Genomic DNA, 14,690 nt, shown 5'->3' with positions numbered 1-14,690 from the left:
GCCCCCACATTCTGGAGAACCAGTACACACTGGGCAACAGCCTCTGGTTCCCCGTCGGGGGATTCATGCAGCAGGGCTCAGAGATCATGCCCCGGGCGCTGTCCACGCGCTGCGTCAGCGGAGTCTGGTGAGAGGCTTTCTGTCCACCCACCCGAGGCTGGGCGGGTCCCCGGTCCCCGGTCCCCACCAGCTGTGTGGCAGGGAGTGGGATAGGGAGAGCTGACCCCCAACCCTGCCACTCACTGACTGTGTGGCCTTGGATAGGCCACATCCCTTCTGCATGCCTTAGTCTCCTCATCCAAAATATGGGGATAAAAATTGCCCATGTCTCAGGTTGTAAGGGTTCAGTGAGGTTTTTGTGGAAAAGTGCTTCTGCCGCCGTGAGGGATCGTAATCAGACAGAACAGCACCAGAGCTATTGCTCTGGGACACTGTCACAGAGGCTTAGTCCTTGAGCTCAGATAGCTTTCACTGTCCTGAGGCCAAGACCTAGACAGGGACACCTGCTCCCTCAAAGTCCCATGGGGACCCAGTAGCTTGGACAGAATTTGTTTTGCCCCTGTGGCAAGCTCCAAGAAGCTCCACCATGTAGGTACCCATGAGTGCGTACACTGCCTCTAGGGAATGCCCACCCCCTGCGTGTCTCTGCTTCTCCCTGCACTTATGTACAGGGCACGCATGAGATCATGCCCCGGGCGCTGTCCACGCGCTGCGTCAGCGGAGTCTGGTGAGAGGCTTTCTGTCCACCCACTCTAGGTCAGAGAGTAGATACTGACAATTCACGGTATCTGTTTGGCTTACAGTTAAAAAATTTTTTAATTAGTTGGCAACGTTTAAACATTGAGCAAATTCACTCACAAATCCAGATTTCTCTTCTAGAAAATTCGGGCGATCTGGTGGCGCTAGGCCGACATTCCCACCTGGTCTTGATGTCTGTTCCATTGGCCTCGGTCTCCTTTTTCCCCTTCAGTCACTCTCTGGCGTGGCCTCCATGAGCGCTCAGATTTGCTGTGCTGTCTTTCAAATGGCAGCTGGGCTCAGTTCTTCTTCATGTAGCAGTCTCAGCCCCTTACACTCAGAACCACGGAGAACTGAAGAGAATGCGTAAGACGGAATATTCTCCTGGTTTCATGGATGAGGAGACAGACTGACACCCAGAGAGAGGGAGTCATTTACTAAAGAGTATGCTTTCAGCTAGAGGCAGGACTGGGTCACGCTGGGCTCCCCTGCTCCAGCGCTGCTCACGCCAGCTGGCCCTTGGGGCTGCCGGAGCCCGGCCCTGCTCCCAGCACCTCTCCAGGGTAATCCCAGGCATCGGATCTTCTGGAGGAGCACTTCTTCCTCACTGCCTCCTGTCAGACAGAATTCCAGCATCAGATGCGTGCAGCTCGGGCCCCGCCATGTGCCAGGCACTCAGTGAAGAATCAGCCCTCAAAGCAGAAGAGCCAAGCATAAATAAGTAAACAGATACATAAGCTTAGGGACATCATATTTTATGCCAAGAACACGTCCCAGAGATACTGTCTAATTTGGAACTTGTTCAATTTAAGACTAACCATAATGACCGACAGGTTTTTCTCTCTCTCAAATAAGAAGAATTATCATATGGTGTCATTTGCAATTCACTTGGTCCACTGGCTTCGAAACTTTTGAGTCTTGATGTCTTTTTTAGCCTTTTGGGATTTGTATCATTTCAAGTATTATATTTTGTATTCATTTCCTATTGCTGCTGCAACAGATTACACAAGCTTAAGTGTCTTAAAATAATATAAGTTATTCTCTTAGTTTTGGAGGTCAGCAGTCCAAAATATATTTCATCAGGCTAAAGTCGAAGTGTTGGCAGGGCTGGTTCTTCTGGAGGCTCTAGGGGAGAACCCGTTTTCTTGCCTTTTCTAGCTTTTAAGAGCTGACTGCGTTCCTTAGCTCGTGACCCCTTCCTCCATCTTCCAAGCTCGCAGCACGTCTTCGAAGCTCTGATTCTGACCTTCTTCTTCCATTTGGAAAGACCGTTGTGATTTCACGGCCGATCCAGGATAATCTCACCTCGAGTTCCATGATCACATCTGCAAATTCTCCTTTCTCTGTGAAGGGACGTACAAATTCTAGGGATTAGGACGTGGACATCTTGGCGAGGGCTTTCTTCTGTCACCGCACACCCCAGGTGAAGGCCATTAACGTTCTCAGTGTAACAGTGTCTCAGATGCATGTGGTATTGATGAACAACAGGGTGCAGTAAAAGAAAACAGAAGATGGGCGGGCCCCTCTGAGGAGGTAGCCGTAGGCCGAGTCCATGCCAAGGGGAGTAAGGAACATTCTAGACATGCCAGAGAGGACAAATGTCTGAGGAGGTGGCTGAGAGGGCCTGAGGATACCTGCCATGACAGATATGACTGAGTCCCCAGGTCAGGCGGGGGATCAGTGACCTCCTCTCTGCAGGCTCTCTCTTCTCTCAGTCACAGGTGTCTTCTCCAGCTGAGCATTTTCTATCCCTTCCATCTCTGTCACCAGGAGGCCACCCATCACGCCCCCTCCCTCAGTGGTGCCTTCGCCCCTGGCCCTCCCACACATTCGCTTGTTCAACAGCTGCCTCAGCAGGTGTTCATTTATCTCCCAGAGCAACCCTGGCCAGGACCAGTGCAAGGGCTGTGGGCGTGGGTGCCATGACCTTACCAGACTTGGCCACCGCCTAAACAGCAGCAACCAGGCCAGGACCCACCTCCTAGGCCCCTCATCTCCAGTGTCAGTCCGGCCACTGTCCCCTGCAGCCACATCCAAGGGCTTGTCATCGTTCAGGACAGCTCTGCCTTGGAAGTCAGTGTTTCTGAGTTTATGCTCTGACCGCAGCCCCGTCACCCCAGGCCCTCCCCGCGTCACTCCCATGACAGGAGGCCTTTCACCTTCCTCTTTCCAGTTCTGAGCCCCGCCGGCTTTTACGTCCGTCCCCCTGCGTAGGCTCCTGGGCCATGTCTTCAGCTACTGCTTTGTCATTGTCCTCCACTCCTCAGATCCCATTTTCCTTTCCTCACGTCCTCCTGGCAAGAAAGCCCCCAAAGCTCAGATCTAGACAGCAGCTCCACCACGCTCCCCTGGGACTTATTCATTGACATGTCCATTCCTCCCTGTTAGCCGCTCTCCTAGAGACTCTACTTCCTAAACTCCTCGCTGTGTCCTTCCAGCTTCCACCCGCCTTTCTGGATCCTGTTTCAGGTTGCCGTGGGTCCCTTTCGCCCCCGCCACGTCTTGTGGAGCCCCTCCCTCCACACCAGTGACGTTTCAGCGCTCACAGACCTAACGCCCTCTTTTTACAATTTAAGGGTGATGTATCTACCTACACACATGATTTAAAACATCAATAAAGCCTCCTAATTGCAATACAAAGGAGAAAAGGGGAAGTAATTTATGATAAAATAGTAGGCTAGCCATATGTAAATGCTTGGGTGGGACTGTTCTAGAAGACAGCCTGCAGTAGTCAGGTGTCTGCACCTACTTGTAATGGATACATTTGGAATGACAAGAAGGAAGGCCATTTCATAGAATTGTGTCAACACCTGAGACTTGACAGTCCGAAGTCGTTGGTAAATGAGTACATTTATATAAATAGAAATCACTGTGAGTACGACGATTTAATAATGCAGCTGGTCCAAGCGTCTTGACTTGATGACTCAAATACCATGAGCAGGGTTTTGCTGTCAGAGACGTGATTTCCTAAAATGGTAAACAGTTCTGGGCAAAATTTCAAACAAAACAACATCCGTTTCTTCCACAATCTAAATAATAGGTGCATTTCTGGAAATTTCAGTTTCTATTATAACCATGCAAAAAACACTTTGGTTTTTATGTACCCAGGAGTTAGGCTGAAATCGTCATGTACCGGGCTTTCCCCATTGTTTCCCCGTTGAGACCGGGCTGCATCGTCGGGACCTGCCCTGCCCACTGACACAGGGGCCCCCTCAATCACTCTGGCTGCCAGCATGCCCCGCACCTTGCCAAGCACCTTCTCTAAATGCCTCCCCGGAGGCCTCCCCGCCTGGGGACCATCCACCCTGTGTGCTCCAGAGCCATCTCATCCACCCCAGCTTCCCTTGCTATTCATAGCTGACACTTTCCGAGTCCTCACCTCATACCTCTCCATGGGTGCCGGATGGCGTCCCTAAACTCAACTTGTCTAGAACGGAGCTCACATCTTTACTCCCAGATCGAACGCCCCTGCTCTGGCTTGGTGACTGACCCCTTCTCCCCACCCCATCACCACTGCCAGACAGCCACACTGTATTTTCAGTCTGGGTGGTGCTTGGTGTCTACCGGCCACTGAATAATTTTGTCTTGAGCCACTGACAACAATGACCCCCAGGGAGGGTTTGGAGAGACTTAGTTGCCAGAGGGGCGTTGTCAGACTCTGGGTCTGTGTGTCGGGGTTTGGTTTTCTTTGGCAGTGGGCCGCACTGACTGTGCATCTCTATCCTCCACTCTGCCCCCCGCCCCAGTGCCTAGCACAGCGTCGTGCATGTGTGCTCAGCAAAGGACAGCTGCCGTTTTCATTATTATCTGCTGGAGGAGGGGGTGGTCTGAGAGGCCCTCTCAGCATCTCCCCTGGCTTCAGTCCTTATCTGCTGGGAGCCCAGCCACTCTTACTTGACAAGGCAGGAGGATAGAGAGGGCCATGGTAAGACAGTGGCTATCATAGCCAGGCCAGTGGGTGCCTCTTCTCCTGAGTCCTGAGTCACCAGGACAATGAGAGCACACACTTGCACAGATGTAACTCACTCTTACAGCAGCCCCGTGAGGAGGGGCCTACGATTTTACTTACAGGTGAGCCCAAGGTCACACAGCTAGGCAGTGATGGAGCCAGGACTTGGGGATTTTCCAGAGATCGTTCTATTATTGATTTCTAGTTTAGTTCCAAAGTGGTCAGAGAACATTCTCTGTAGGATTTTAATCCTTTGAAATTTATGGAGACTTGTTTTGTGGCTCAGCGTATGGTCTGTCCTGGTACATGTCCTATGAGCGCTTCCACAGAAGGTGCTGTGGGTGGGTGCAGTGTTCTATAAATGGCAATTAGGGCCAGTAGGTTGATAGTGTTATTCAAGTCTTCTATATCCTAACTGATTTTCTGTCCATTTGTTCTATCAATTATTGAGAGAGGAGTGTTGAAATCTCCACCAGTAATTGTGGAATGATTGTATCTGTTTTTCTCTTCAGTTCTATCAGTTTTTGCTTCACGAATTTTGAAGCCCTGTAATTAAGTACATAAATGTTTGGGATTGTTCTGTCCTCTCGATGAATCGATCCCCTTCTCATTATATAACGTCCCTCTTTATTCCTGGTAGCAGTACTTGTTCTGAAGTTACCTTTATTTGATATTAATATAGCTACACTTTCTTATGTTTAGTGTTTGCATAGTAGATCTTTTCCCCATCCTTTCACTTTCAACCTATTTATATCATATTTAAAGTGAGTTTCTTATAGACAGCCTTGGAGCAGGATTTGGCAAACTTTTTTCTGTTTGGGCCAGATAGTAAATATGTTAGGCTTTGCTGGCCATGCGGTCTCTGTCGCAGCTGCTCAACTCTGATTGTAGTGTGAAGGCAGCCATAGACAACACACAAACGACCGAGGGTGACTCTGTTCCAATAAATCTTTATTTATGGACACTGACACTGCAATTTGAATTTTAGATGTCATATGTCACAAAATATTACTCCCCTTTTGATTTCTTTTTAATCATTTAAAAATGCAAAAACTATTTTTCACTTGTGGGCTATACCAGAGCAGATGGCAAACCAGATCTGGCCTGTGGGCCATAGCTTGCCAACCCCCAATTGGAACCTTTAATGCAATGATCGATATGGTGGGGTTTAAATCTGCCAACCTGATATTTGTCTTCTACTTTTCCCATCTGTTCTTTGTTCTCCTTTCTCTCTTTTCCTCCCTTCTTTTGTATTTATTGAGAGTTTTTTGTTCTGCTTTATGCCCGCTCTTGACTTGTTGAACGTACTTCTTTGTTTTATTTTTCTCATTAGTTGCTCTGGGTTTACAATATGCATCTTTAATTATTATAAAATACTTTCAAGTAATATTATGCCACTTTACCGAAGGTGTAAGACCCTTACAGCAGTATATGTCCATCTCTCCCTCCCATCCTTTGAACTACCGTTGTTCAAAGGTATATATTATTTCTACTTATCTTATGAACCCCGCAATACCTTAGGTTTGTGCGTGTGTGTTTGCTTCAACAGCAAATGTCTTTTAAAGAAATATTTAAAATGAGGAACGTGTCTTTTATATTTACTCATACATCTACTATTTCTGGTGCTCTTCATTCCTTCATGTGCATCTAAATTTCCATCTAGTATTTTCCTTTTACCTAAAGAACTATCTTTAGCATTCTTGAAGTTCAGGTCTGCTAGCAATTAGCTCTCCCAGCTTTTGTCTGTATAAAAAATTTGTTAGCATGTTTTCTTCTTTGAAGGATCTTTGTTGCTGGATATAGAATTCTAGGTTGACAGATTTTTTTTCTTTCAGGATGTTGTTGCAATGTCTTCTGGCTTGTATACTTCCTGACAAGAAGTCTATTGTCACTCTTATCTTTGATTCTCTGTGTGTAATATTCTCCTGCCCTTTCTGGCTGCTTTTAGGATTTTATCCCTGGTTTTTAGCAATTGATTATAATATGCCTTGATGTGTTCTGTGTGTGTGTATGTTTATCCTACTAGGGTTTATTGAGCTTCTTGAATCTGCAAGTTTATAGTTTTCATCAAATTTGAAAAAAAATGTTGGCCGTTACTTCTTCAAATATATTTTTTCTGTTACTCTCTTTCTCTCCTCTCTTTCTGGGGCCCAAGCCACATATGTAACACCAGCCGATATTATTCCTCAGGCCACTCAGGCTCTGTGCTCATTGTCAGTCATTTTTTATATCTCTCTGCTTCATTTTGGATAGATTCTTTTGCTTTCTTCCAATTCCCTGTGCTTTTTTGCTGTAGCATCTAATCTGTATAATCCCTTCCAGTAAAAATTTCCTCTCAGATGTTGTATATTTCATCTCTTCCATTCACTTCTGTATTCTATCTTCCATTTATCTTTGCATAATGTTCATTTTTTTATATCCTTGAACATTCTGAATATATTTATAATAGTTGTTGATTGTCCTTCTCTGCTAATTTTGTCATCTCTGTCAATTCTGGGTTTTGATTGAGTCATTTCACTCTTGATTATGGGTCAGTTTCCTGTGGTTTTGTATATCTGGTAAATTTTCATTGGATGGCAGACATTTTACATTGAATTTTACATTGTTTACATTGTTGAATGTATTACTTCAAAGAGTCTTCGACTTTTTCTGGAAGGCAGTTAAGTTACTTTTACATTATTTTCGTCCTTTCCAGGCCTATTTTTAAGTTTGTTTGGGGCAGGTCTAGCGTGGCCTTTCTCCTAGGTCTAACCTAGCTCTGTTTCTAATGAATTGTCCTTTTGGGTTCCTACCGAATGTCTCATGTATCCAGTGAGATCTCTCTGCTCTGGCCAGGGGGAGCTCAGAAGATTCCCAGCCCTGGGGATTGTTCTTTCTTTGAAAGTCGTTCTTGCCTGGTCATTGGAGTTTCACCGTGTGCGTACACAGATTGATATTCAGCCAAAGACTCAGGGGACCCCGTGAAGATTTCTGGAACTCTCTCCATGTGGCTCTCTCCCTCGGGTCCTCTTCCCACAAATACCAGCCATCTGGCCTTCCTCATCTCTCATCACCATCCAGTCAGCGAGGTTGCCTGACTGGGTTTTCCTTCTTTCCTGGCACTACAGCCTACAAATTAAATCCAGCCGGCAGCCTGGGCAATGACAAGGCTCACTTCATTTGTGTTTTTTGTCTTCGGGATCTCACGTTGTCCTATGTATTTAAATAGTTTTTTGTACTCTGACTAGTTTTCTAGCTTTTCGTGGTAGGAAGGTATTTCCAGACTATCTTATACTCTTGTATCTGGAAGTGGAAGACTCTGGAAGCAATATTTAAATCCAGAGTCTGGCTTCAGAATCCATGCCCCCAGCCTCTCCACTACTCAGCAGTCACTGAAACTTCTAGATGCCAGGTCACCAAGGCGGGGTACCACCAGTGGGGCACATGGCCACAGGGACAGGGTGGCTCCAGCCTGTAGCTCACTCCTCCCACCCCTCAGGTGGGCCTTCACCTTGATCATCATCTCCTCCTACACGGCCAACCTGGCCGCCTTCCTCACCGTGCAGCGTATGGAGGTGCCCGTAGAGTCGGCTGATGACCTGGCAGACCAGACCAACATTGAGTACGGCACCATCCACGCCGGCTCCACCATGACCTTCTTCCAGGTGGGGCCCCCAGAGCCGCCCAGGCTTGGTGTTGGGATCCCCACCATGCATAGCAGCTCAGTGTGGGGCTAGGCAGGGCCTCCTGGGTCCTGATTGTCATGACAGTCAAGGAGGCGAGGGAGCAGAAGACATACACTCTTGCAAGGAGTGCTGCTATCTGGCTGGGGAAACTGGACTTCTGCCTGGGGAATCGGGGAAAGGAGGCAGGTGTGAGATCTAATGTTGCAACCGTGCCAGACAGGCCACATGGGGTCTGCTAGAGGGTCAAGCCTGGAGAAATGAGCCAGCAGAGAGGAGGGGAAGGCCCATTGAGGTGAAGAGAACTTGTCCCTCTCTATTTTGGAGTGGTGAGAAGGAATCAGAAGGAAAGAAAGCCTGGAGAGGAGGTTTGGGTGAGAAACTACAGAGGTTCCAGATGTCAGACTAGGGCTGAGATTGGACCATTAGTGGAGGAGGTTAGAACAGTTGAGGGGTGACCCATTTAGAGCTAGATGTTCCCTCTGGGGCAGTTGGGAGTAGACGAGTGGTTTGGAGGGCTCCGGAGCTGGGCAGGGGCCGCTGGCTGAAGAGGGAGCAAGCAGGCGAGGGGAAGGGGGTGAGTGCCCAGATATCAGTTGGGTGGCAGGACCATTTCCCAGCTGAAGACTTGAGGAGCAGGGTCAATCACCTGAGAAGAGCTGAGTCTGGGCTTCAGATCCAAGAGGGACAAGCAGGTGAAGAAGGGTGTATGTTGGGTGGGAGCAGGAGGGTGGTCATTCCCAGAAGGACCTAGGAGGGCCTGTAGGAAGTAAACCACCCTATTCGGCATGGATGCAGGGCTCCCTGAACCAGGCTGGGCCATGGGTAGATTGGGGCATTGAGCATCTTCTCCTGGGTTCCCTGAATAAGGCCTGGGAGCGCTGGGAAGACAAGGCTGGTGTCAGGCTGAGCCAGGCCCAGGGATAGAAGGGAGAAAAAAGGTTGAAAAATAAGACCATGATCCCTCCCTCCCAAGTCTTTGGTCTTTAGGGTCCTGGGCTGGGGGCTGGGGTACGTCTTGGATGTGGCCTTGAGCAGTCTCTCTGTCTTGTCTCTGTCTGTGGCTGTTGATGTCTTCTTCTGGCCTCCTTCCTCTCGCTGAGGGAGACTTCCTGGAGGTCAGAGGAAAGGCAGGAGGTGGAAAGCCCCTCACCTCTTTCCTATGTGTCCAGAATTCACGGTACCAGACGTACCAGCGGATGTGGAACTACATGCAGTCGAAGCAGCCCAGCGTGTTCGTCAAGAGCACGGAGGAGGGCATCGCCCGCGTCCTCAACTCCCGCTACGCCTTCCTGCTCGAGTCCACCATGAACGAGTATCACCGGCGTCTCAACTGCAACCTCACCCAGATTGGGGGCCTCCTCGACACCAAGGGCTACGGCATCGGCATGCCGCTGGGTATGGCAGTGGTGGGATCCTGGGGCCAGGGACCAGCTGGATGGGTTGTGGGTGGCCTCCTGGCTGTGTGGCCTTGGGCAGGTGACATCACTTTCCTGAGCCTCTGCACCATCAACCTGCGAAAACGGGCTTAGGAGTGATCAGTTCCAGCCCAGTAGGTCTGTGGAGGGAGCCAAGTGAGCCTGTGCCAGTCAGTACCCGTGGCCCTGAGGCATGCCACCTTCCCACATCAGCCCCGGGGCCCTCAAGGCTGAGGACCTGGTTTTATTTACTTCATATTCTCCGCACCAAACCCACAGCCTGGCTCAGAGCGGGCACTCAGAAAATGGGTGGTGGTTGTTGCCGGACAGACGCCAAGGGAAGGAGGATAGAAGAATGGGTGGTTTTGCCGGGGAGACTTGGACATGCTTTTCCAGGGCTCAGTGCTAGAAACTTACCACCAGTTTAGTTGCCAGATTTTGGCGTTTTGGCTTTTAAACCCATCCATATGCTGATGACTGCTGCAGTAGCTGTCTGTTACTGCATAGCAAATGACCCCGGTTCCTAGCCGCTTTGTAGCAGAGTCAGTGCTATGCTGGGGAAACAGTGTAGCGTGGTGCTTTGTGGGGGGACAAGTTCTGGAGTCACACTGACCCGAATTCAAATCTCAGCTCCCTCCCTGAGTCAGCATGACCTCAGGCTGGAGTGTCGCCTGCCTCCTCCAGAAAATGGGGTTGGTAATACTGGCCTCACGGGATCACTAAGACTTGAATAGGGTTCTGTAAACCAAGGGTTTACATTAGGTGCCTGATAAACACTGATCACCCCACTTGCCCATACCCCGACTCCCTGGCACCTGGTAGATGCTCACGCAGTATCGCAGTGAATGAAGACATGAGCACAGGAGAGCATATGTGTGTGGTATTTGAGGCCCAAGAATGGTTTAAGGGGAGGATCTGAGGGAGGAGAGGAGAGAGGCGATCTATGGTGGGGCACGCAGAGGAGAGGTGTGGCTGGGGAGTTGCTCACACCACAGGTCTGTCTGATGCCCAGCTGTGTGCTGATACCACCGTGGGGAGCTGCCACACCTCACCCTCCTGCCTTCTGCTAGGGGCACGGACAGCAAACGGACAGTCAACACAGCTTTGTAATGTGATGTCAGGTGCTGACAACTGCTCTGAAGTAAATTAAGGGGAAAAGACTGACAGGGAGTAGAGCACTTGGTGTCATTTTAAATGAAGTCAGTCAGAGAGGACCCTCTGAGGACACCCTGGGAGCAGAGCCCCGAGTGGAGGGAAGGGAAGGGACATACCAGGCAGAGGTGGAGGTCCCAGGGTGGGATTGCGCCTGAAGGATTCAAGAAATAGCCAGGAGGCCGGTGCAGCTGGAGCTGAGAGCTGTGGGGGACGGGGGCTACAGGAGCTTGTAGGCCAGGGAAGGGCCACTGGAGAGTGTTAAGCACAGGAGGGGCGAGCTCTCTGATTCTGTTTCTGAAATCGTCCCTCTGGCTGCTGTGTGGAGAACCTGGATAGAAGGTGAGGGGAGGCCACGGGGAGGGAACCGTGACAAATGTGACAGGTGTAGTGGGGCTTGGCCCAGCATGGTTGCAGGGAAGGTGGCAAGCAGTTGTCAAACTCAAAGTTGGGGATGCGGCAAACAGGAGGAGGGGCAGGGCGGGCAGGGCCCCAGGGCTCCAGCGGCCAGTCCACCCGTCATGTGCCTGGTCCAGGCTCCCCGTTCCGGGACGAGATCACGCTGGCCATCCTGCAGCTCCAGGAGAACAACCGGCTGGAGATCCTGAAGCGCAAGTGGTGGGAGGGGGGCCGGTGCCCCAAGGAGGAGGACCACCGAGCCAAAGGTCAGCCCCCGCACCTGCCGTGCCCCCTCAAAGACCCCTCGCAGCCTCCATGCCCACACAGCCCTCCCCTGGCTCTCCCCTGACCCCCAGGTCTGGGCATGGAAAACATAGGCGGCATTTTTGTCGTGCTCATCTGTGGCCTCATCATCGCTGTCTTCGTGGCGGTCATGGAGTTCATATGGTCCACACGGAGGTCGGCAGAGTCCGAAGAGGTGAGGAGGTTGGCGGAGGGTGTCAGGAGGGCAGTGGGACCCTGGGGGCAGAGGGGCTTGAAAACTGTGGCACTGGGAGCCTCACTGGAGGAGAGGAGGTGGCAAGGAGGAGAGGAGGTGGCGAGGAGGGTCCGGGCAGCCAGGGAGGTGAAGGGGCGTCTGAGAGTCCAGGGGCAGAGGAGGGTGAGAAGAGGAAGAGGAGAGAGCAGACAGATGGGGGAGACAACCCACGGGCATGAGGAGGACAGCGGGGTAAGAGGGCGCAGGGAGACACGAGGGTCCAGGGAACGGAGTGAAAAGGGGCACAGAGACAAGGATGTGGGGGTCAAAGGTGGTAAAGCAAGAAGGAGAGACAGGCGGCGAGAGTGCAGCCAAGTGAGACAGAAGAAGCAGATGACTCACCCACCGCTCCCAGCTCCCAGCTCCCACCTCCCACGCTGCGTCTGCCCCCCTCCCCCAGCGGTTATCCTCCCTGCTGCCCTGCATCCCGCCCCTTTCTGACCTTCCCCTCTGTCCACCAGCCCCAGCCCCTTGTCCCTCTCCTCACCTCTGGCTGGTGACCTGATTCTACTTCCCTGAGTAAAGCAGAAGATTCTGGAGAGCGTGTAGAGCCCCACCCACCCCGATCCTCGCTCCCAGCTAAGGCGCCTTGGCCTGGCCTGGCCTGGCCTGATCTCACCTCGCGCCTTCCCCGGGACGTCCCTCAGCAGTTGTCCCCTCCCCTCCCACGTCCACAGCTTCAGTTCACTGGATCTTTACCGGATCGAGGCTGGCAGCGTACAAACGTGCTGTTCTTTCTCCCATCTTCAAAAAGCCCTCTCAACCCCACTTCCCTTCTCAGCCACCACCCCATCCCCCCTGCCCTGTGTCTCCCTGCTGTTTCCAGTTCCTCTTCTCCCATTTATTCTGGGACACACTCCAATTCAGCTGCTGTTCCCACCTCTTCGCTGAAGCCAGTCTGGTCACCAGTCTGGTCACCAGTGACCTCCAGGTCTGAAATCCAGTGCCCGAGCCTCAGGCTTCATTACACACGAGGAAGCAACAGGCTTCAGCAGCCCATCACTCTCTCCTCCAAACCTGCCCTTCCTCGCTGGCCACTCCTTTGTGGGGACTTGGGCTGGGTCCTGGAGCTGCTCCCTCTCTACTCCCTCGATAATCCCATCCAGCCACATGGTTTGTAAGACTATCTGGATGCTGAGGACTCCTATGTTAGTTATCTTTTGCCACGTGACAGATTATCCCCAAATTTAGCAGCTTGAAACTGCCAACTTATATGAGTTCATAGTTTCCGCCGGTCAGGAATCTGGGAGCAGCTTAGCTGGGCGCTTCTGGCTGCCCAGGGTCCCTGGTGAGGTCACCATCATGATGTTGGCCGAAGGCTTGGCTGGAGCTGGAATGTACATTTCCAGGATGGCTCACTATCTCATGTACCCATGAGGTTTTTAATTTACGGAGGTGACTGAGTGATGACAGAGAGGCCAATGCAGTTGAAAGAAGAATTTATTGCTTACATTTTCCGAGAGGAGGGGGCCCGCCACACCATGCAGGGCCACATGGGGAAGCACCAGGTTTGGGCAGGAGCCGAAGGAGTGGCTAGGGGGCTGGTCTCTAGATTTCTGGTACCTGCCCTGGGTGACTAAGGGCAGCTTGGTGTGAGGGAGGTAGATGAAGGGCACGGCTGAGGGTATAGACTGAGTAGTGGTCGGTTTTCATTTGAAAGGTGGCCCTCAGCCCTTCCTGTCCCTAAGAATCAGGTTCCCTTCGGGGTGGTGGGGGAGGCAATCTCTCCCTGGCCAGCAAGATTTTTAAGATGTCAAAACATCCTAAGATACAGAAAAAAAGAACATGATTAAATACTCACATGGCAGCTGGCAGGAGGCCTCAGTTCCTCGCACAAGGACCTCTCCACAGGGCTGCTTGAGTGTCCTCCTGCCGTGGCAGCTGCCTTCCCTGAGTGATCCAAGAGAGCCAGGCTGGCTTCCAGCATGGCAGCTGACCCGGCGTGTTCTGTTGGTCACACAGCAGCCCTCATACAAAGGCAGAGGGGCTTACAGAAGGGAGGGACCATCGGAGGAGCAGGATCTTGGGGACTGTCTACCAGAGCTCCCAAATGCATATCTCACAGGGACCTCTCTCTGACCCAGGGTTTGTAAACACAGCTCCATCCTCGACATCTGCACATGGATGTCTGACAGGCAGCCCGTGTGGGCGTGTCTAGCACGGAGCTCCCGCCCGCCCACCAGACAGTGTCATTCAGGGTGCTGATCTCTTAGCAAATCCTTTCAGCTCCATCTTTAAAATACCCTACCCAGAATCCAGTGCCTTCTTACCTCCCTGGCCACCACCACTCTGGTCCAGCCATTGTGTCCTCCTGCCACGTTACAGTAGCAGCTTCCTCAGTGCCTCCCTGCTATTGCCCTTGGCCTCCCTGCAGTCTTTTCTGAACACAGCTCCACAGTGATCCCGTAAGAGCACAGTGGTCCCCTACTTCAAACTCTCCCTTGGCTCCCGTCTGACTCAGAATAAAAGCCAGATCCTTCCAGTGGCCTCTGACCTCACACAGGCTGGCCCCCAATGCTCCTCTGACCGCATCCCCTCCCCCTCTGCCCCGTGCACCCCACTTGAGCCACCCTGTCCTGCTGGAGGTTCCTTCAACATGCCACGCCCACCTCAGCACCTTCCTGCTGAACTGGCCACCTGCTCTCCTGCCAGGCTCCGCCATGCTCACCCAGCACTGCCTTTCAGTCTCACTTGAAGGTCCACTTCTCAACCAGTCATCCCCACCTGGCCCCTGTGGAAATTCGGCATCACTCCCCACCCACATGCCCCGCCTCACCTCCGGATTTTATTTTTCTCAAAAGTATTCATCACCAGCTCACATACTACCTACATTT

General features: G+C 51.5%; 1 protein-coding gene across 1 annotated transcript in view; it reads left to right on the top strand.

Annotated features, from left to right (window-relative positions):
- Positions 1 to 14,690, top strand: part of GRIK5 (glutamate ionotropic receptor kainate type subunit 5) — a 52,864-nt gene that overhangs the window by 36,403 nt on the left and 1,771 nt on the right. Inside the window, exons 12-16 of the mRNA XM_023524731.1 lie at positions 9 to 127; positions 8,166 to 8,331; positions 9,522 to 9,747; positions 11,456 to 11,584; positions 11,675 to 11,796. Coding sequence (XP_023380499.1) covers positions 9 to 127; positions 8,166 to 8,331; positions 9,522 to 9,747; positions 11,456 to 11,584; positions 11,675 to 11,796 — 762 coding nt within the window. The remainder of the gene's footprint in view (positions 1 to 8; positions 128 to 8,165; positions 8,332 to 9,521; positions 9,748 to 11,455; positions 11,585 to 11,674; positions 11,797 to 14,690) is intronic.

The sequence above is a fragment of the Pteropus vampyrus genome, unplaced genomic scaffold (genome assembly GCF_000151845.1).
Source record: "Pteropus vampyrus isolate Shadow unplaced genomic scaffold, Pvam_2.0 Scaffold490, whole genome shotgun sequence".
Lineage (NCBI taxonomy): Eukaryota > Metazoa > Chordata > Mammalia > Chiroptera > Pteropodidae > Pteropus > Pteropus vampyrus.
This window is presented reverse-complemented; position numbering and strand designations above follow the sequence as displayed.